At 39.9% G+C, this 23703-nt stretch overlaps 1 protein-coding gene across 14 annotated transcripts in view; it reads left to right on the top strand.

Annotated features, from left to right (window-relative positions):
* Positions 1-23703, top strand: part of THRB (thyroid hormone receptor beta) — a 165850-nt gene that overhangs the window by 102148 nt on the left and 39999 nt on the right. For all 14 annotated transcript variants that reach the window (XM_082753507.1, XM_082753502.1, XM_082753510.1 and 11 more), the window contains one exon: positions 11305-11369. In XM_082753507.1, coding sequence (XP_082609633.1) covers positions 11363-11369 — 7 coding nt within the window. In that variant the 5' untranslated portion in view covers positions 11305-11362. The remainder of the gene's footprint in view (positions 1-11304; positions 11370-23703) is intronic.

Below are 23703 nucleotides of genomic sequence, written 5' to 3'. Positions count from 1 at the left end.
TACCCGAGGTACCAATACATTACCTCTGATAGGGGATGAATGCAGGCAGTGGTGAAGCTGGAAAGATTTGAGGGTACCAAGCCAATGGCTGGCAGAGCAGAAGAACTGAAAATGTCCACCTCAAACCTCAAGCATAGTAAGGGGCGAAGAGTAAGGCTTTACAACTGAATTGCTCCCTCCTCATTCTTTCCCTGCTACTCTCCTGGAGGCTTGGGCCTGTTTTGGGGTTGTGTCCAGTGTGAGACTGCCTTAGCGCACTGACGCACAGGCTGCCCTCAGAGCTGTCCACTTCCTAAGTCATTATCTTCCGGTAATTTGGTTTTCTCTATCAGTCCGAGCTTCTAGCATGCCTGCTCAGATCCCCATCATTTCAAGATGGGTCATATAATGCAAAGCATATTCAGAATACAGCTATCAGGAACATCTGAGTCATAATTTAATTCCATGGCTGCATCTTTGCCCCTATTCCTCTCTCCTAATCAAATGTAAGCTTTCTGATGTCATCATTCAGCTCTGCACAAGTTTAACTATTTATTGAGCTTTTGATGGCTTCTTGCTGACAGGCTGTGATGTCCTTGAAGGCTATCCAAAGGCTCCTCATTATGAGTTTTAAAGTCACCACTTTGCCTTCCTGTTTCATGACAAGGTGAGACCCCCAGGTGTGCTGCCCATGGAGGTAACCCGTAGTTATGTTTAGGTAACTTAGCAAAGGTGTGGACTTGTTCTTGCTGGGAACACGTTCTCACTTCCAAGGTATCAGTACTAGATTCTTAATTTTATGTGGTATTAAAAGGAAGACTGACCTTGCCAATTCATATTGCCATTCTCTAAAACATATACCACGCACTCTTTAGTTCCTTTCTTCTTATGTGAGGACCTAAATACTGAAAAAGTTATAATTAATTGTGTTTTCCTTTTTATCCCTCAAGAAACAAAATAGTGCCCAATGCGATGTACGTATACAAGGAGTAAAAAAAAATGCCCCCTGATATTTGCAGTAGACTTTTCTCCATCGCAAATGTGCCATTGGACGTTAAATCAACTAAGGAAAGCAGCTTAACTCGTCTTTATCTTAAGCAACTTCAGCAGTTTTTCAGAGAGCCACCTGTAACTGTGTTTCAGCAGCTCTACATTCATGACCCCATGCAACCATACCAAGAGCTAAATAGATCCTACTTACTAGCAATTAAAGTGATTTAATTTAAAATACAATGACAGATGCATAATGGGTTAATTACAAAATAAGTAATTAGCAAATAGGATGGAAAAGGTTAAAAGGTTGTGGACTTTTGTTCTTTGCTTGGGAGAGATAGCGAAATCATCAGCGATTAAACTTTTTCTTTTAATTTCTGGGACTGATTCTGCTATTGTTAGCTGCAAATGAGGCAGCAAACAAGAAGATAGGTTTAAAAAATCACTGTTTTATCAGACATACTGAAAGGCCATTGTTAACACTGGGGCTGTGTGGTTTGTTTCCAGTCTGCACCCAAAAGTAGGCTTGTATCCATAACGCTTCTACGTTGTGCTAAGATATATGCCTTTTCAGAGATGAAGAGATGAAGTAGCAATAGTAGTAGTAGTCCTCTCTGCTATGCGTACTGGGTCCCAATGAGGTCAGGAAAAACAGTTTGAAGAGTGGTTGAGATTAGAGCACACCTCTTAGGAAAACTCTGCCTAAATTAAATGAGTGAATTATTTAGTTGGAAATATGCCATAATGTGTTTGTTCTCAGAAAGTGAGGCTAAAAAGGGATAGGACTTTGAACAGGGTAACTTCTGACCTGTGAAAATCCTCAGCTGAAATCCAGTTAACTTCATGCAATGCTGCACCCTGCTAGAGAGGGTGAAAGCAATTTTCTGTTAAAATCAGCAAAATAAGAGCTTTTACTTCATTTTCGCAAGTATCATTCTTTCTCTCCATGACTCCCATCTGCCCAAAACCATAAGCAAATGGGCATTTAGATAGTTTTAATACATTCATATTTTATGACCACCAGCTTATTGCCAGGTAACTTGAAACTCTTTATTTATCTATAATAATTATAAAATATATTTATGTATGTATAAAACATGTGTTTTGTATTTTGAAATTTCAGAGGGAATGTTTGCAGAAAGGTTTCTCCAACTTGAGCCTAATTGTTACTGAAGTCATTGAATTTTTCTTTTGAAAAATAAGCTTTTGGGTAAACCTCAGAAATAGCAATATGGGCTTCTCCATTTCAAAATATCAATTAAAACCAGGCAGGAATACTTTTTAAATATAGCTGCCCTCTAACCTAATTACATGTCCACCAGTAACCATTAGCATAATTTAACTGAATTTCCCATAAGTCACATTCTTCCATCATCCCATGTTGTCTTTTGAACACGGTCATCATGTGCTCGCTTTCCTGTCACTTGGCCAAGCCATAGTTAACTCTGAACTGATATATGTCAGTCCAGTCCCATAATCATTTAACTGTACTTGTCTGTCCTTCCTCTTCTGTAATTGATGCTTCTTTGTATCTCCTCTTTTCCCTTGTGCTGCCCTACTGCTTGACATAAGGCCTGCACGTTCACATCCAAAAAGGTGCTGTCCTCTTTGGGTGCATAACATTCTTCCAACTTCTTTTTAACGCACTTTTCTTTTGAGCTGCTTCTTCAGTGGTAGATGAACACTCCGGGACCACCCATTTGACTTGAGAAACTGGGAAACAATCTGAGCAGATTTTTAGCTCATCTGTATCTCCCTACAATTGATTAGGGATATGCATTTCAAAAAACATCTGACTTCTTGTTTGCACCGTTACCTTAATTTTGTTGAAAATAAGCGTCTTTATATTTTTTCCCCAGTTATAATTGAATTTAAGCTATGCATTTCAGGTCTGGAATCTTTGCTGAACATTTCAGAATTTGATGGTTTTGCAATTTGGCTATCAGTTTTTAGGACGAATAGATTCAGGTTTGGAAACTCATCAAGTCACGCAACATGCAAAACTCATGAGCCTAAATCCATAGCTGTAACCGCATCTCTTGTTTTCTTTTCCAAGGGTTTCTGCAAACTTCTCTATATTTGCAGCCTGTAACTCAAGGACTGCAATATAGGCAATGATTTTTCATTATTAAGAATTTCTTTTTGAAACCAAGTGGGGAACCTCTAAAGCTCTGGTTAAGAAAAAGCAGAAAGCCTAAAGCTGCATTAATTCTGCTGTTCATATCTGAACCCCTGAAAATAGCTCAGACAAATGCCAGTACCAATCTTTAGGGTAATGCTTATCTCCATCCAGGAGAGTGACATTTCTAGTTTGGAATATATTTGTTTCTCCTTCACTGATTTGTTTTGTTTTGTTTCTGTTTTAGGCACTGCACATATATGATGCATTGACAAATTTTGTTTTTGTTAGCAAGATTCATACATGTACCTCCTCTCCTGACATTTAGAAATCATCTTTCTTAATTCATATTAAATTGAGAGTGGAAAATCACCAGTTTCAATAGAAGTCTTTGAAATTTAGTATCTTTGGTCTTATCTTCAGTTAATCAGTTGTAGAGATTTACTGGGTAACTCAAGACAACCATCTAATACACGCTTCACAATGAGTAATAGGAGAAATTAGCATCAAAGATAAACTGTCCCTTGTTGAAATTTCAGTGAGAGCTAATGTTTCCTGAGTTGACAGAACAAAACAGAAAAACAAGAAAAGTTTTACGTCAAAGCTGTTGTCTGAATGAAACTCCCATACACAGGACAATGAAAATGTAAGGCATGAAGTGTCTCAAAGGCTCTTCAAAAAATACAGGAATAATCACTTAAATATGAGGCTTTTTATGCAATCCCTTTTACTTTTCTGTCCTCATTAGCCCTGCAAGATCCTTGCTCAATTGGATATTTAAGCAAGTATGTAGAGGTCTTTCTGAATTAAGGCTAAATCTCCAACGATAAACATCTCCCAGTGTACAGTTACAGATCAGCTACTCTTTTGTAAATCTGTTATAGCTTTCACTGCAACGCGTCATGTTAAAAAAGTCCCACAGAGAGAATATTTGGCATTAATTCTCCAAATATCCTATTTATTTTTTTTAAACTTCAATATGATAGGCACCGAGGTATGAAGTTTTCATCACCCCCACTGCAAACAACAGCAAAAGCGAGTGGAGGGGGTTTGTGCTGTCTGTAATTCCTCTGTGCTGTAGGAGGACGTTCATGCAGCTTGCAAGACTCCTTGATCAGTGGCAACCTCATAGGAGACGCAGCTCCTGTGAAAGGAGCTAAATTTTGAGAGGTGGTTTGTGAAAGCAAAACAGTGGTTATCAAAGCAGTGGCTAAGCAGAGCTGCCTCTGGTTCTGTGCTCCTCTTATGCCCTCCTGTGTACACATTCAGTAGGCCAAAGTGAAGTGCTAGGTACTTCTGTGCTTGCTGACATTTCTGCAATGGCTCGAAGTAAAGCAAAGAGGAAGCAATGTTGCACTGCTCTGACACAGTATTGAGCTGAACATAAGCAGGTATCTTAGGGTGCATGCATCGTAGGGCCAGTCAACAGCTCCATCCTATGATGATCAATTATAAGTGCTTGGGGATATTTTGTGAGTGAGATAACATTTTGTTTCTAGAAATGGCAGCTGAAAGAGAGATCACTAACTCAGTTTTCTGCTTGATGGTGGTTTAAAGGTAAGGTTGCAGTCTTCCCCTGCATATTTTTCATCATTCTTATGTGCCTGCGTTTCTGGTGTGGTCAGACTACTGGAGAACTGACTGAAATGCTAAATACTAACCCTGTTGCGCAGCCTTTTCTTTAATGGCCAAAATAAAACCAATTATTATATTTTCCATTAGTTTATAAAAGAATACATTGCCCGGGATATAATAAAACATATTTTATGTTTCTGGTGGAAACATAAAAATGACTTTTATCTTGCTGCAGTGCAGTGCAGCATTTTGTGCTGCTGTTGGGACACCTCCATTTGCTGCAGGTGATGTTCAGCACAATGGCTTTGTTATTCAGCCTGTCCTGCAAACAGTATGCCAGAACTGAAGTCTCACTGGTGTAGGACTACAAGAGTAATTATTTCATCTATCTGCATTAACGTTGTTCACCCTGCAGTTCTGCTTGTTGAAACCCAAGTGCTTTCAAAAACCTGTAAAGCAGTGAGGCTACAATTATAACTTATCAGACTCATTGTCTGCATATAATAATTTTCTGGCCTTTATGCTGTAAAATAGCTGCCGAAGCCTGCACACTGTTGAGCACATATCATATTGTGGTCAGATCCTGACTGATGCAGAGTTTTTATAATCTTGGCTTTCTAGTGCTCAGCAATTTTTAGAGTGCTTAAGAAGCAAGTTAAAATAGAAAATTCTTAGCTGAAAGGTAAAAAATCAGTAACAGCTCTGGGTGAGAAAGAAAAATAAGATTACATGGAACTACTGAATGATCATATCAGAAAACTTAGTAACTCCTTGCCTTTTTGATAAAGCCTTTGAGGATAGACTGCAAATGTTTATACGGATAATGCACTTAATTTTTGATTTTGTACTTTATTGCACTTTTTTAAATATCCTTGTGTCTTGAACTAGGCTAGCAATAAAAAGCATGAATAAAAGTCTGCTTCTGAACTTGTGTCTACAAGCCAGTTCTGATGGATACATTTCATTAAATTCATCTCTAAGACTATAGATTTTTATTCTTTTATATGATGCACAGTTGTTTGGTGTATTTTACAAATGAAAAGATACTGCTTGCTCATACAGGTATTATGTACCATAAGCCACCGCCTAGTGTGTTCTCCACTGAATATGTATCAGTACAAAATTCTGCTCCAAAAATATGAATTTTGCTTTCATGCTGAAAACAAATTGAAAAGTTCAGTTTGTCACCAATACAGCCTATAGACTACCTTGTCATTTTTCCTGAGGTTGTTAGTTCAGATTTTTCACTAAAAATTAAGTTGAAGCAAGAGCAGCTTTCATGGAGGGAGTTTGCAGAACAAAAAGTACAGATGACACATCCAGTAATTCAGCACCACAAAGCCAAGATAGTCCCCAAGAAAAACAAGAGAGCCATAACTCATTCCAGGGCAGAGTAGGAGGGGATGGCATCCCAGCGCACTCAGTCTGATGGCGCTGGAGCTTTCCTCCATGCTTCCTGAGCATGTTACAAAACTGCTTCTTGGAAAAGGTGTATGAGAGAAAATGCTGAAAAGGCAAAGGCTGGGGTCAGCATGGAGGTGACTGGGCTCAGGGCTTATTCAAGTGGATTTTCTGCTCAGAGGTACAAGAGCACATCCCCATGAAGGCTATGACCATATGACTCATAAAGGTCAGGATCCTAAATCCCAAAATGTTGACTGGTTACTGTCTTTGACTATTACTCGTGTTATTACTTACATATCTGAGATTTAGCAAGAATTTTGTTCTCTCCCTGCTGGCTGGCTTTCAGATGATTTTTCCCTTAAGTAAGGCATGTACTGTGTGATCAGCCTGATGCCCTCAAATGCCGTACTAGTGTCACCTCATGCATTCATGAGCTGACTTCTAAAAAAAAAATCAAGAGATGAACATAACAGAATTAAAGACCTACATTTGTTTTTCTCTCTATTTTTTTTGAACATCTGGGGGAGATCCACCTGCCTGTAATTTGATTTCAGCTAAGGCCTCCAGGTGCACCTTCAGATTCAAGAGTCAATCAAAGATGTTTTCAGAAAAACATGAATGTCCAACGAGAAGGGATTAGAATTTGCTTATTCAGCACTTTTTTTTTCTCTCTCTCTCTCTAGTTGTCACTATTTGTTATTCTGTTTGCTGTATTCTTAGTCTCTGCTTCCCTCACCATCTCCCATTTCCTCATAGTCTTCTAGCCATAATATGTAAATGCACCCTGTGTTCTCCTATGTAATGTCTGGAAAAAAAACATGTGGAGAGGAAGTCTGAGGCTTGCCAAGAAGTGCATGGTTCATGTTGTGGACAGGAGTCAGGATTCAAACCAGAGAATTGCCATGCCACTGGCCTAGCAGAGAGCGGTAGCCTCTATCGACAGCTGAAGCAAAGGGGCAGGGATGAAAAGATCCTCAAGCCAGAGCAGCACAACTCTTTTGTGTACTCTTAGGTTAATGCAATGCATTTGTATGAAGGAGGAGACACCTGGTGAGAGTGGGAGAACACTTAACCACAGTGATTAATGTTAATTGGTTAATCACCTTTCATTATGGGAGAAGAAAGTAAGCACAATAATTGGCAATACGACTTGACATCTTTGCTGGATTGAAGGCCAAAGGCTGAGAATGAATTTCAAATATGACCTTTTCAGGCCAGGGGAAGATTAAGATCTCAAAGATGGGTCTTTTGGTTATGATCTGTGACAAAATAGGAACATTCTTTTCTTAGTACAGGGCTGTATGTCGGAAGCACAACTCGGTCAAGAATGGAATGATTGTTTTGCTACTACTATTTGAGGTATCCAGTGTGAATGTGAGAACTGCCTTGATAAATAAGAAGAAAACTGGGGCTGAACTCCAGTGATGGAGAGGGAGCACACTGCCCAGCTGCTGCTGTCCGGCAGGGAGATCACGCGGGATGCTGAGACAAGCTCAGGACTTAGTCCTGCATGCTCAGGGCTTGTGACTCAGAGCCATGAGACCTTGGCTAGCTTGTTGTGGGCAAACAAGTGCTCAACACATAAAAGATAATCTAATGTACACTGCTCATTGTGGTGTTTATCAAAGATTAAACACAAAAACTCTGTCACTTCTGGCAAGAGAGAAACTTAATCTGCAAAGTCTGTGAAGACTCCCAGAAATGATTGGCCTGATGTGATAGAGGCCTCGCCGGTGACTCATCTGACTCCCTCCCAGTCCTGTCTGGTCACAGACTTTTTAGTTGTAGACTCTGAAAAAGAATTTGATTTCTACCACCACCACCCACATCTATGCCTTCAAGGGGAAACTGCTATAATTAATGTAGATACTGCCTACTCTTCTTGCTCGGGTAAAGTAGTGCACCATGCTGGGCACTCAGAAGACAGTCCAAGTTCTGGATACAAAAATGGATAAATAGTTTACAGAATAATAGGCAAATACATTAAATAATAGTCAATGTTTCTACCGATCTGCCACCTTCCTTTAAAGGAAAAATAGGAAATTACTTCTGGCATACGAAGTGCGGGATAAAAGCATACTTTTGAAAGCATTTCCAATACATTTGCAAAGTTTATTAAAATCACTGTCAGGTACAAAGCAGGTATTACAAGTGGGCTCTTTCACTATGTTTACGTTGGCAGTTGCTGAATTGACCTAGTGGAGATCTGCTTGCTCAGGGTGCTGCTAGATACACACAGTACCACCATAACCAGTTCCACTAAATTCGTTTTCTAGACACAGATGGGAGGAGAAAAAGAGGATCTACGCTCTCTGTTTCGAGCCGTGGGACACAGGAAGACTGTGCCAAAGCCAGATATGTCGGTATAATGCTTTAAACAAAAGACTATATTTTCCTACAGTTATTTCATAATTAGTTTTTTTACACAAGTGACAACTGCCTTCATGCCAAATCCTGGTCTCATCAGGAAAAATGGCAAAACTCCCAGGATGGCTAGAATTTTTCTCTTTATACAAAATTCATTGAGGAACTTTACATTTCTCATTTTTTTCCCTCACATTTTTAATAGATTGGCACAAAAACAATAATTTTACAATTAGTAACTAATTATTTACAGGAGGGGCAGAATTTTTCTTTAAAACAGTCAATTGTTTACTTCAAGAGCGCTTGTGTGTCACTGAGTCACCAAACCACAATTAAATTCTGGGAAATGGCTTATTGTTGAGGTTCTTGGGGTCCCATGACATGGTGGGGTGGGTCAGATTCTGGTTATAATTGGGGGCCTGATCTAAATTTGTATCCTCTTTACTCTTTTGATTGACAGACTGTAAAGGATTATGAAGTTCCACAAGATGTCAGTAGCAAAAGAAAAATCTTGTTGCCTCTGGTTGTGTTGTTTGTACATGGCAAATATCAAGCAGAGTATTTGCTTTTCCCCTAAGAGTTTAAGGAGATGCTGTCTTTTCTGAGACGAGCCCAGACAGAGACTTGAGTAGTTTGCTTGGAAGGAAAGACAAGGCGATAAAAATACATTATAGCGTGTATGCTGGAAGATATTTTAGCAGTTTCTGCTGTAAAACTTTCAGTAGGTTTTACTTTTCACTTGCTTTACAAATAGAGTAAACAATAAGGTTTGTATGTTGTGGGTTTTTTTACTTCCTTTTTTTTTTTTTTAAAGGCGTGAAGCAATGCTGAATGTTGGAGTAGCAATTAATTTAGCTTAAAGATTTACCAGATCTGCCTGTTAATGTCACGAGGCATAAAGTGATGGAAGAGATGGGGAATAAATCACGGGGAAGATAACAGAGCTGTTAATTCAGAAGGTCGAGATTTGCATGGGAAGGGAAAAAATAAAAAATAAATTAAAAAACGGAGAGAGGAGGGGCTGCTCAGTGAGGGTTTCGGAGCAGGGGGCGAAGCCGGAGCCCCCGCCGGCCCGGAGGGGTCCCCTGCTCCCGCGGGGCCGCCAGAGGGAGCCGCCGCGCCGCGCCTCGCGGCCGGGCCGGCTCCGGAGGGGCCGGGGGTGGCTGTGGGGGCCGGCGGTGGGAGGGCAGGCGGGCAGGGCACGGCTCTCCCCGGCTCCTGGCCCCGCAGGGCCGGGTAGCCGGCCGCCGGCTGTCCCCTGGGGCGAGGAGAGGGGCGAGGAGTGCCCGGGGTGTGAGGGGCAGGGGCCGCCCCTCGAGCCCCTGGAGGCGTGGAGGGCGCCCCGCCGCCATTTCGTGGGGCTGCTCCCGGCGCTGCCTCAGGTGCCCGGGACGCGGCCGAGCTCGCTCCCGGCGGGGCTCGCTGTTGTGCTCCCGCCGGGCTGCAGGGGGTCGATGAGCTGAGGTGAAACTGCCAGGCTGCGTCCCAGATACATTAATTATATGGTGCATGCGGTCGCTGGCGCTCACCTGCTTTCTAATTCTGGTTTTCGTAGTTTGTGCCGAAGTAGAGCAGATGCGCCCGATGTCCTTTCGGCCAGCTGTTGGGGGAAGATATTTATTTCAAGGACGAGGAAGGGAAACGCTCCTGGTGTGAAGAGACAGTGGCTGAGAGGAAATATGGACTGGGCTGTGGTGCTGAATGTACAGGGAGAAATAAAGAACTGAAAGAAGACAGTCTGTTAAAATGTTCAGAGCAATCAAAGAGATTCTTCCTACCCTACAAAATGTCAGTTCCATGCTAACGTGAAAAGATACACGTTTCCTCACGTTTGTGATCAAAAGAGGATGACTTGTTTTACAATGCCATCAGCAGGGTCAGCTGTAGGCGCAGAATTTCTTGTTTAAAAATTCTAATTAGCTTTTGGCTCTGTACTGGAGCAGTACCTGGAGGGTTGTGTCTGCTGGGGTGGGATTTGTCTGTCCTAAAACCACAGAGAGAGCTGGGATCATCAAACTGGATTCTGTATTTTGGGCTGAGATGCCCAAATGAGGGCAAGCTGCCTGTGAAACCTCTCTGAAAAGCGGTACAGCTACTGTAAATAACACCTACTGCTGAATGAAGCTGCTGCAACTGGTATCAGTGGTTTTCAGTGCACACAATACATGTATGGACACAAGAAAGAGGACAATCTAAATATTAAATCCACAAATTTAGGACAGCAAATCTAGGTCCTCACAGCTACAGTTATCTCTAATAAAATAGAAGATGCCATTGTTCAAAAGCTAAGCTAAAAGTTCAAAAAGTGAAGTACATATAAGTTATCTTTCTATCAAATGAGTAAAATGACTACTGGGTGTCTCAAAACTTTGTAAAAGTTAATAGGCTTTCAAATGATTGTAGAAGAATCAGTGTAACTGTAGGCAGAGAATTTCTAATTCCTTTGAATCCCCTGTTGTTACTGAAGCTGAAAATAATCCGCTTGTATCATTAAAAACTGTAAGAGAAAAGAATTTGTTCCTGAAGTTCCATATTAAAGGAACTTCTAAAAAAAAAAATAGGGAAAAGTGTTCCACAGAGTGGGCAGAAGCACTTTTTTTCTGCAGCTGTCAGCTTTTTGACCTTGTTCTCAAAGCCCCGTTACCCTCAGCTCCTCCAGTCCACCAGGTTTTGGACCCTGGGCTTGGATTCATTGCTTCATGCAGTTTAGCAAGGTGCATTGAATTTAATATGGCTCTGATAAGCCAGTAAACATGAACCCCATGGTACTCAAGATCCAAAATGTTCCATCCTGTTTAAATGTTACTGGTGTTCTACAGATTTGCATTTATGGATGTATTACATGTGGGATTTTTTCCTTTTCTTGGCAGGTGACATTGGTGACAGAAGAAGAACAAGAATGATTACATATCTATAACTCCCAGCAGTATGTCAGGTAATCATATTCCATAAGAGCATCTATGCAATAATTTTTGCTTTGCTGGAGTGGTTATTATTCAATATTGACTGCAAAATAGTGCCTTCACAAGTTCTGAACACATTGCTGGAAATTTAAGTCTTTCCTCTACCCAGAGCATAGAGATTGGGACACAGTAATCTCCAACAACTTTTCCCTGAAGCTCTCATCCTATTTGGTTTTCCTTCAGAAAGCAAGTTAAATTTTGTTGTATGCACACATTTGAACTTCAGCTTTTCTGCTGAAGCTGCTAGTACAGTGGCAGTTTCTGCTGAGTAGGTTGGTTTGAGTTATTTTGTAATGTGGCTGTATCTTCTGGGGTTCAACGTGAGACAGTCAAATTCATTTTACGTAGATTACAAAGTACTCTTTAGATAATAATTGACCAGGTCTGCAGGTGGACTGAAGATCCAGACTGAAATGGCCATTAACCATTTTAGGTCTCCTTCACCACCTTATCCCTGTCAGTTGTAAAGTATTTGAAGGCTATACATGAATTAGCTTTGTCAAAAAATACATATATTATAAGCCAAGAACAGGATGTCTACAAAAAAGCAGTTATGACACGGAAATCGTATAGAGAGGTTCAGACTTCCAGAACATGTTTTAGTATTCATATAAGAAAAGAAAATGTTCTGCTGATACTGTTTTTGTCAATGGTGTTTATCTCTTGAAATATGCATAAAGGGGACCTTTTAAAAGCCTGCTTGTAAAATGCAGCATGTTCTACGTAGAGAAAATCGTAACAAACAAGACTGAATTCCTGGTGTTTTGCTTAAGGAACAGTTTATTTTTACTGGCTGAGCAGATGAAATATCCTTTCCGTTCCCATTCTTTTTTTATTGACCAGCAAATGATAAAAGCTGTATTAAACAACAGGGTTGGTCTTTTAAGCTTTGAGTCCTTAGATATGAGATGGAGAGTAAAATTTATGGGGAAAAACAAAATATTAGTAAATACATAATAAAATGAATTATTTGGGGAAAAAAATGCAAAGAGGTGATATTTGACTTCTGTTTTTATGGCTTCTTTACTGTTGTTTGAAGCAGAAGTTAGGTGCAAATAAATATAAGATGGAGGCAGATGACATTGAGGCTTTTGGTGGAATAAAGTTACCCGAACCTTGATAGGTGTGCCAGGCTCTGGATTAGTATCACACCATGTGAGGGTTGGGAGGAAATTGCTATCCTCATTGCCAGGGCCCACTGCAGGGTTTTTAACATCGCTGTGCAGTCAGTCTAGGCGTGATAATTTCATTTAGGAAACAATTATTTCTGGAAGAATTTGCAGCATTGACATGTAACAGTCTCTCCAGATCTCTCATGTGCTTTCGTCTCATTTTATAACTGTTTTTTGACCTTTTAGTACAGGGCATAATTTTGCTATGGCTTTGGAGGGAATGATTAGTAGCTTGTGCTGTGTGATGGCAGGAGATGGGGATGGAAATGCAGTGCACCTACTCTATCTTCACTTACCTGTTTGGGATGTAGCTTCCTGTGGAGTGGGGTTTTATGGTGAATTCCCGCTAGCATGTTAACCAGACCTGTCCTCTGGACTTTACCCGAGCAGTGAAGCTCTGTTAAGCTCACTGAAATACAGACACTAACTGGAAGAGCCTACATTTTTGGCATTGCATTAGAAAGAAGTGGGCAGATCAAATATGTGCAAAGAAAATAATCACAGTGTGAAAAAAATAAAGGTTCATTGGAGAAGATGGCTGTTGGTACAGCTGCAGATGTCCAGCACTTTTCATTACGAGCAGTTTATATTTTCTGTTTCTCATTATACGAATGAAATTTCCTACATGAGTGTGAATATGAAAAGAAGCACGGTTGAAATAAAAAATCTTTCAAACTATAAAAACTGCATAAATACTACAATCCAGAGCCAGACAGGGCTCCTTCCCTAATGAATGAGAATGAAAGCTTAGATTCCGTTACTGAGTTACTGGAATAAGAGAGCAGAATTGCATCCAAAACCAAACCAGTTGCCTAAAATAATAGGCTGTAGTATTCTGATTTTTGACACATAATTGCTCTGCCCATGCTCCATTTTTTATTGCAGTAAGAATTTTTCTCTTGGTAGGCACTGCCCAAAAGCCTCCATTTTCTTGTGCAATCTACAGAACTTTTTCTGACTGAAGATTGTGTAATATGGCCCTTGGTAGTAAAGCTAGCCTCTACTACATTTTGCAGTTGCCATAGGAAAAATATTTTGTGTATTTTGACATCTCAGCTTTTGACGTCTCATGTATCAGTGGCACATCTCTGTATTTGTGTGTACTTAGAGCTTTAAAGAAAGAGAGAGTTCAAGTTTTCCACAATTGTTTGGGGAACTTCAAAGTTATGGAAAACATAGAAGGATTTCAGAAGTGTAGAAGCCCCTACTTTTCAAGTGCATGAAATGAAAAATAAAAAGCAAAAGGAATGCACAAGGTGTATTTTTTCATGCAGAGAGATAACCTGAAAAATAAATACTGAGTTAATGAAGTCCAAATTATGCATGCTTTTTCTTAGAATGTAACCAAAACAGAGTTCACATAGAAGTGCAGGTGGAGTTAATGAGCACCTAATATTGTGTACCCAATCACATTACAAGCTGACAAGTGAAAAGTGCAACCTACAGGTTTTGTAAACATTGCGCCTGTCAGTATAAAGTTGCCTAACAGTTTTATACACGTAACACCTAATCCTTATGATGGCCAAACACTGAGATAAAACTATCATTCTGTAGGCAAAGAGCTGGACGTAATACATGTCTTGCAGTTTGGGCACTAAGTCCAAGATGGACACAGTCAGTTCTCATAATCATGGAATATCCCAAGTCGGAAGGGATCCGTAAGGATCATCGAGTGCAACTCCTGGCACCGCACAGGTCTACCCAAAATTTTAGACCATGTGACTAAGCGCATAGTACAGTCGCTTTTTAACAGGCTTGGTGCAGTGACTAGTTCCCTGGGGAGCCTGTTCCAGTGTGCGACCACCCTCCTCTCGGTGAAGAACCTCTTGCTGACGTCCAGCCTAAACCTTCCCTGCCTCAGCTTAACACCGTTCCCGTGGGTCCTATCACTGGTGATTACGGAGAATAGGTCAGCACCTGCCTCTGCACTCCCCCGCGCGAGGAAGTTGTACGCTGCAATGAGGTCCCCCCTCAGGCTCCCCTTCCCCAGGCTGAAGAGGCCCAGTGACCTCAGCCGCTCCTCATACGGCTTCCCCTCTAGGCCCTTCACCGTCTTCGTCGCCCTCCTCTCGACACTGTCGAGCAGTTTAATGTCCTTCTTGTACTGTGGTGCCCAGAACTTCATGCAGTACTCGAAGTGAGGCCGCTCCAGCGCAGAGTAGAGCGGGACAATCACTTCCCTCGACCGACCAGCAATGCCGTGCTTGATGCACCCCAGGGTATGGTTGGCCCTCCTGGCTGCCAGGGCACACTGCTGGCTCATGTTCAACTTGCTGTCAACCACCGGCCCCGGATCCCTCTCTGCGGGGCTGCTCTCCAGCATCTCGTCACCCAGTCGGTACGTATAGCCAGGGTCGCCCCGTCCCAGGTGCAGGACCCCTCACTTGCTCTTGTTAAACTTGATGCCCAGCTCTCCAATCTGCCCAGATCTCTCTGCAAGGCCTTTCCACCCTCAACAGAGTCCACAACTCCTCCAAGTTCGGTGTCATTGACAAATTTGCTCAGAACACCTTCTAGTCCTACATCCAAATCAGTTATAAAGACATTGAAGAGGACTGGCACTAAAATGGAGCCTTGAGGGACCCCACTAGTGACCATGCGCCAGCCTGATGTGGCGCCATTTACCACAAGCCCTTGAGCCCTGCCTGTCAGCCACTTGCTCACCCACCGTATGATGTGTTTGTTAAGTTGTATGCTGGACATTTTGTCCAGTAGGATCCCACGGGAAACCGTGTCAAAAGCTTTGCTCAGGTCCAAAAAGATCACGTCAGTTGGTTTCCCTTGATCAACTAGATGGGTGATCTTATCATAAAAGGAAATCAAATTCGTTAAACTGGAGCTTGGAGTATCCCTGAAATAAAACATTTTTCAAATGAGTTGTCACACATACAAATGTAAGAAAGCAAATCTGAAAGTTTAGCTTTCTTGTTTTGAAACCTGATTTCTTTGAATGTTCATAGTCTTTTGTGAGAAATGCTGTAGCAAATCTGATGCTTTTAAAGAACATCAGTAATGCATTTGGAGAATGAAAAGTTGTTTTATTTTGTTTTTTAATGGAAGTAACTGGAAAATGCCTGCCTGAATAGTAGCACTCCCATAGTTCATCGGCAGCTTTACAGTTGACACCAGTAATTACTGTCGACTGAGTAACACATGGAAAATAGCTGTATTTAAAAATCAGTCCTGTTTCAGCATTAACTACAATTCTTTCTGCCATATATTTATACAATAAAATAGAAAATTTTTAAAGTTAGTAATATTTTCTCTTTCAGAAGATGCAGTAGTTTCAGATAACTATGCGGTATAGTTCATAACAAAGTTCTTGCTGTCTAAACACTCCAGTGAAGCTTCTGGCTTTGGTATCATTATTTACTTCCAGTAATCTAACTCTGGAGGCAGCTTTTTGTGCATTTTCTCCCAAGATGCATGGCAAGCCCCGAGACAGATCTCTCTCTTACTTCATTTACTGGAGTGAGAACTAAAGAGGGAATTCAAGAACGTGGTCTAAAAATCAGAAAAGAGTATTTGTATAATACAGTAACTCAGTTTCATTTCCCCTTCATGGTAGATACAGATGGAATGCAGGGAGCACAGCAGTGGTCTCAGTGAAGTCAGCAGCAGCTCTTTCACTTACTTCAGTAAGGCCAGGATTTACCTCTGATTTTACTTGGAGTGTGTTTGGTTTCATAATTGACCCAGACATTGATCTTCTGCTCTCAAACATTCACATTGTTCTATTTGGTAATGACTGTAAAGTTAGATCAAGATAGGAATTATGATAAAATAAAGTGCTTACATTAGGGAATATCATATAAATGTCATAAATGCATGTTCTCAATGAGTGGAATGTAATATGCAGCATTTCTTGTAACAGGTCCCTCATTTGGAGAAGAAAATTAACCAGCTTTTATGCAAACAAATCCATCTGAAAGCCAGTATCTGATGTTGTATGTAGTTTCCAAGAACTGGGAGAATAGGGTAGGAAAGACACCCCCTTTTCTTCATGAGTCTTTTCACTGAATGCTAATTAGCCTGTAAACTTGCTGTTAATTCAGAGGGACGGTAGTTTATTGTGTAACATTAGTTGAGAAATTATTTCTTCTCAACTTCTATAATCATTTTCCTAGGATAATTTAATTTCACAGAAGTGACTGTCTGACACTTCTTTTTTTCCACCAGACCGTGATAAAATCCGACTTACTCAAGTGTATTATTTCTTTTAGTAATGGACTTTTTAGAAGGACAGTAAATACTTTAATATAAGGTTTTGTTATGCCAGGATTCAGCAGCTTTGTAATGAGCTTTTGGGGATTTTCAAAAGGTTAACAAGATTTATATTGTGGGATGTTTTTGCATGAAGCTATGAATCATTCCATGATGGCTCTTATTACTTAGGAGCATATTTTTGAATATGCAGTTAAAAATATCACACTTAGTAAGTTCTAGGTTACAGACATTCTGGCTTAATTTTACCTTTTTTTTTTTTTTTCTTTTTCATTTTAATCATTAATGTTTTAAGTGCTTTTAAAAAGTACTATATAAATACAAAAGTTTCAAAAGGCAAGTAGTCTATAACATTTTGCAATGTTTCATGCAATTCTCTAATGTGTTAGGGTTTTCTTTCCCATCATGGGGAAAAAAGGCTCTTGAAAGAGGTTTTTTGTTGTTGTTGTTTTGTGTGTGTGGTTTGGGTTGGTTGGTTTTGTTGTTGTTTTGGGAAAATGTGAAGATCTTACCTCTGTGTGTTTCTAAAGGTGTTTAAGTTTCATACTCACAGCTCATGGATACCTGCTGTATTTCCCAGGTTAGATGCACTTATTTTTCAAAAAATACAGGTCTGGTTAAATTTCACAATGAACAGAGAAAACAAACATGTATTTATTTTAGCTTTGCAACATCTGCTAGCCATTTTCTTAAGTATGTTTTTTTTTTTTTTTTTTGTGGTAGCGATGATATTTTCTCCCTTTCCATGTTTTCAATAATTCAGCAGTATACTTAGTCCATTTTTATAATAATTTTATTTAAACCAGAGGTGTTTCTTTTTTTTGTTAGCTCATCTTTCTGAATTTATTTCTGATGGGATCAGAAGATGAAGTGTTTGAAATTTAGACTGCATAACACTGTCTGTGTTACACTGCTACCGGCAGTTAGAGGGAGTACATAGTGTCAGTATAAAATATACTTGTTAACTTTGCAGAAAAAAAAAAAAAAGCTGAAATAGTTAATCATAAAAAGAAAAAATCTTCGTGTTTTGTTTTGTTTTTCTAAGTCTCCTCCACTAGCCTATAAACCAGAACACTTTCCTTTGCTGTGCTTGCTACCGGAGCAGCAGACTGGCATTTTATGTTCTTCATAAGCCTGACCCCAGACTGCTGCTCAGTTCTTTTGCTTACATGTCAGACGAGTGAGCTCACGCTACTTGTCCTCCATACGTAGCTCTATATGTAGAGAGGACTTGTTGGTTTTTGTGCCAAATGTAAAGCTGCTGCTGAACCATGGGGGAGCTACTACCCAATCAGATGTTCACTGGTTATTTCCACATAAACAAAATACCTTTTACAGTCTCTAAATGCATTTCTGATGTTGTTCTTTAAAAACATCGGATTTGCTATGGTGTTTATCATAATGGAAGACAAACATTTAAGGAAATGTTTAAAGAAATCATGTTTCAAAACAGAAAGGCCAAACTTACAGATTTGCTCTGTGTATATGATCACTTGTCTGAAAACTATTTATTTTAGGTCTGTCCCGAGCTTCAGTTTATTTCGCATTTTAAAGAATTCTCAGGTTCCAGTTCCCCTTTCTTGCAGAAGACATCTTTGATTGCATTATTTAGACAAACTTTGGAGGTTTTGTTGTTTTTGTTTTTATTAGTTTTTGTTGTTTTGTTTCTTCATTTGTTTTTGGTTTTGCTATGTATTTATCAAGACTGCTGGTTGTGGTATCTCTGTTTTCACCTGACAATTGCTCAAACCCTGGTCCTTGAACAGGAGGTCTTATTTCAAGATGTAGAGCCTCTTCCAGCAATTCTAAAAGTAAAAATGGCATGAATTAGTTCTTCATCATGAAAAAAAAAAAAAAAAACTAAGAGCATCCATTATATGCACATGTCCTCAGGATTTGCTGTTAATGAACAGCATCCGTTCATCAGTAGGCAGGGGTGGAAGGTTCAGTGTGGGATTGAGGAAGGACCATACAAATTGATTTTTGAGGGCTTGTGGCCAAAGCAGTATTAAGAATCAAGATTTTCAAAAACAGTGGTGCTGCTTTGAAGGGCAGCTTAGTCTCCCAAATGGTTCCACTGTGATGTACACATTTTTAAAAAAGTATTTTATGGTATTTTATTCTTAATCTGTAAGCAGTGTTTTGCCTTCTCGCTTTTGTTTTGGTAAACTCTGAGGCAATAAAAGAACTACCAAGCATAACATGAAGAGAGTGATAATCCGTTAATTTTCCCATACGGATACAAGGAGTGGTCTGCAGGATGAATCCTGGAGAGGATCACTCTCTGTTTTGACATCAAATTAATCTTGGTCGAAAACCAACGGAGGCAGTTCTGCGTACAAAAAAACGGCAGGTGCTGGAACTCCTTGCCAAGACGTGAATGCAAGAAGTGTACACCAGAGGAGGCTGGACTGGACTTTGGAGAGATCCTTTGGGTATTGCTACGGTGCAGATAGGCTATGGGGACTGGGGCAATCCCTTGGGCTGACAGTAGCTGGAATTTGGGAGACTATTGGTGGGAGCTCTCATGTACGCCTGCTTTGCTCTTACTCTTCACGTGTGGCTGCTGTTGGAGAACAGAAACCCGGCGAGCCCTGTGGTGTGAGCAGTGCTGGCACGCTCAGGTACTCCTCACTCTCAGGAAAGCTGCCTCCCTCGTGTTGTGCAGAGCTACCAGGGGCTGATGCATTTAACATCTATGTGACTGTCCTGCTTAATGCCACTTTTCCAATGCCATTTTTTTCCAGTTCCAATAAGCAGGTATCTTACTGCTTTTTCCTGTATACCTTTGGCCACTCGTTTCCTTCAGTATTTTTATTGTATCTGTAGCTGTCAGAAGGTTTCATATTCAAGTACAGATCTCCTGTTCATTTTTCTAGAGGGAGGGTTTCAAATATCTTTACATACCAAACCCCTGCACCATTTACTTCTTTCTGCTCAGAACCTACCTGTGGTTAGTTTACAGATGAGCTACCACATTCTTCTGGATATTCTTTTTCCTCTAATTTTTTCTTATGTTTAGACATTTGAGCATAACATCACGCCCAGGTTCTTGATAAGTTTGTGTCCAGTATTACTTTAATAGTTATTAGAAAATCAGTGTGGTTTTAAAAGGCGACTACACTGCTTCACACTGAAGGGCTCATTATGATACCTGTCAGCAAGAACTAGGATAAAGCTATTGCACTTCACATTGCAAGTTTCTTAATGTTTCTTTTTTTACACGCTAAGAACACTTTACAACGTTTACTGTAATACCTGCACACTGTTCTTTCATAACAGTTTCATCTTTGTCCAAAAGATTCTTTGAAAATATTGAAATATACTTCATATTCAAAACCATATTGTAAAGTGTTTTAGTATTAGTATTTCATATTAGTATGCAGTATTTAAACATTTTATGATATTGCCACTGCTAAAGGGAGTAAAGAGTGTAACAGTCCTGGATTAAATAATCCTGACCCTGTTTATTTCCTCCAGGACAGACATACACACAAACATTTCTGAAACCCTGGAAACCCCCATTGGTTTCAGTAGACATCACTAGTTCCATCTTCTGATTAGAGTCCTTTGTCTCTCCTTGTACACATTTTTCTTATAATAAGTGTTATTCTTACATTTTAAAACAAAGGATGAAAATCACATGTTCCCAAATATTTTATTTAGCATATAGTATGGAAGCATGTTTTGCATATTCATAAATAAGAATCTGGCCGACCTGTATTAGTTGTGCTCCATCCTTCCCCTTATTAAAGGATTCCTTGAACCTACTTTAAAATTCAGGAAACTCCATTGTGAATTGTTTCAGTGTCTGATAAGAAAGAATAGGAAGAAAATATTAGTGTCATCTGGGAGAAAGGGAAAAGGAGGGGAATGGGAAAGAGGAGAGAAGAGGAGCAAAACAAAGGAATGAAAAGAAAATGCTGGGAACTGACAGAAGCATAATGAGAAGAAATGAAACCTTAGCCTTGTCTGGCACAGATAGTTTTTTTATCATTCCCAGCACAAACACACATGAAAACTTCATGCGCCTTCAGTTTTAGTTATTTTGTATGCTTTAAAATGCTTTCACAAAACACAAATCTGGTTTTAATTTTGCTTGGAGGAGGGGTGTCCTTTAATTGTAGGTTTTTTTGTTTGTTTGTTTGTTTTTTGTGTTTTTTTTTTCCTTTTTATTAAGTCATTAGGTGAAAATCATTCAGAGCTATTGGACTGAGTCCATGCAAAGCTAGGCAGCTTGACCGACCCATTATGCACCCCTCAGTCCTAATCCTGATTACATTTGCCTTAGTTGATCTCTCTGAAGCCAACCCACTTAGATGTCCTTAGATGCTTGTATACTTCAGTGTTTAAAAAAAAAAAAAAAAAAAAAAAAAACATGTTGTCACACTTGCTGCTCAGTTCTCATTAAACTTCAAGTATGAGAAGAGGCAAACGTTTATATAAGAAACAGTTCAGTCAATTGTTTGTTTTCCAATCAGGTACGGCAGTGACAATGCAGAGACTTCTTCACCTACTGCTATTATTTTAATGAGCCACAAGTTGAAATTTTTACAGGGTGTGAGCAGTTTTGGAATGTAAAATAACTTTTTGTTGTGAGAGGAAATGCCTTTGTAACTGTGAAAAAAAATAAAATAGCAAGCCTGTAACATCCCAGAACTGTTGATTTGTCTTTTGCCTTGAAACCAACTGATGTCCTGTTGCCGAGGGTGAAAAAGAAATGTTTGTGCTCTCCCAAAACGTGTGAGCAGTGTGGGCTGCGAGGAGCGGGGACTGTGTGGACACACAACAGCTTTCGCCACCAGCGGATGTAGCTGTCAGCTGGAGCTCCCGCTGCATAAATCCGTAGCAATAACAGTGGTAATGCAAATGCCAGCCTTGGGAATAACAGAGATGATCCCGAGCTTAAAAAAAAGGGTGTAACTTTTAGGGTTCCTCAGGGAGGATTTAACGCAGCACCCACACCCATGGGGTTGGTTTGGTGAGTCCATGGAACAAGCATTCTTTCTGTCCTGTGCTGTGTGCCCTGAGTTTTTCTCAGGGTGGAAGTTCAGGGTAGGTACACAGCAAATTCCAGAAAAAAAAAAAAAAAAATGCTATCGTCCTGGCTGCCTGGCTACCAGCTCCTGTCTTTCTGGAAGAAATAAGCTATGACTCCCTTCTCCTTAGATGTACTATGGAAGGGAAAGGGGTTTTGTATCTCTTCTGTACCACTGCAGACACTAACAAAGAAGTAGAAAAAAACGGACATAATTATTTGAGATGAAAACAAAGTAATTGTTACACTGTTTTTATATCTTTTATATATTGACATTAAGATAAAAACTGCCTAGCTGAGAACAGGCCAACCTTTACATTCACTAATTAGGTGTTTTTAGCTTGACCCACAATAAATAATTTCCAAGGAATTCTCCTTGCCTGTACTTTTAGTTTAGCTCAACGAGCCCTTCACGTGCTAAAAATCTGCTTCTTCTATAAAACAAACTTATTTTTAGAGACACTGGTGGAAACCTGAGAAAGCTTTTTGGACTGTTGACTGCTCAGGTGCCAGTTATTGCTCTGATATGCTGCTTTTCTCTCTCTGAAGTTACTTGCTAATTCCTTCGCTTAGGTTGACAAGAAGAGTGCTCGTCCCTTCGTATTAGTCCCTCTTCGCTCTGAAATAAGGCCTGTGGTTTTAGTTGTGATTCATCCCAGTAGGCTGTACTGCTTTCTGCCGTGATTATTGCCATTCTAACAGTAGCTAGAGGCAGAGAGAGAGATGTTTCTCGTACAATTAGGGATCTCATATGAAATTACATTATCATCCTTTATAAAGGGTTTTGGTTTGACAAAATCAAGAGCAGATGTAGCAGATTTAAACTGCATTCTGATGGGGGGGGGGGGAAAAAAAAAACTTTAGACAAAACCAAGCAAGATACGTGGAAAGAAACGTAGTAGAGTAAATAAGGTAGTCCTGTAGTGAAACTGTAGTTTAACTTTTTAATAAGCTGAGTGGTAATTCTTAGGTTATGCTTATCTGTTGCACCACAGAAGTGGTGGAAAAGACAGAATCTGAGATCCCTCAGTGCTAGCTCCATACTGCTTATGTAAAACATTCCTGGTGACTGAAGAGAATTTGGGAAATAAAATAGAGGCTTGTAAAATTAAACAGACTAGCCAACATAGGAGACAAAATAGACACATTTCAGAGGCAACTAAAGGGTGTTTGCAAACACAGTAATCAGAAAATCTTTTAATTTTGTGGTGTGGTTTTTTTTTTAAGTTAAGGAGGGCTTTAGGGTTCTTTGGTATAGTTAAAAATTTGTAAGCCTTGTGACATTCTCTTTGAACCCTTAGGGAAGGAAAGCTTTACTGTTGTGGTGAGTGTGTGTCTTCTAATTAAAATCAAAGGTAGCACAAAGCCTCATAATACGAGCTAGAAGACAGCAAAGATGGCCTTTAATAACAAAGGTAAAGTGCGGAAAAGGATGTGGGAATTTTTCCCTAACGAGATTGAACAGCCTTGATTATGAATTGCTGATCTTGTTTCCAGTACTAATGCAAGAAATGAGTAATGGATATAACTGATTTTTATTTTTTTTTTTTTTAGCAAGGCAGAGGATTATATGGGATCAGTGGTCTTTTCAAGAAACTGACAAAGCATAGAAATATCTATTTACGAGTGAATGATAGTACTGTCATATATGTATATAATATATATATATTGCACACTCTTCCAGACTTAAAAAAAAAAAAAATGTTTTATTCATGCAGGGAGATAACTAGAATGTGATGGAGAACAAGAAGGAGGAGAGTAGCCTTGTGCTGAAGGATACATCATCTGAGGTTACCCAGCGCCTGGTGGCAGGGTGGGTTACAGTGCATGGTTCTGTCCTTGCCAAGAAGAGTGAGGTGGCTGAGTTAGGTT

This window comes from Aythya marila (genome assembly GCF_965140915.1).
Source record: "Aythya marila genome assembly, chromosome: 2".
In the NCBI taxonomy this organism is placed as follows: domain Eukaryota; kingdom Metazoa; phylum Chordata; class Aves; order Anseriformes; family Anatidae; genus Aythya; species Aythya marila.
The sequence above is the reverse complement of the archived record's forward strand: the minus strand, read 5'-3'. Positions and strand labels throughout refer to the sequence as shown.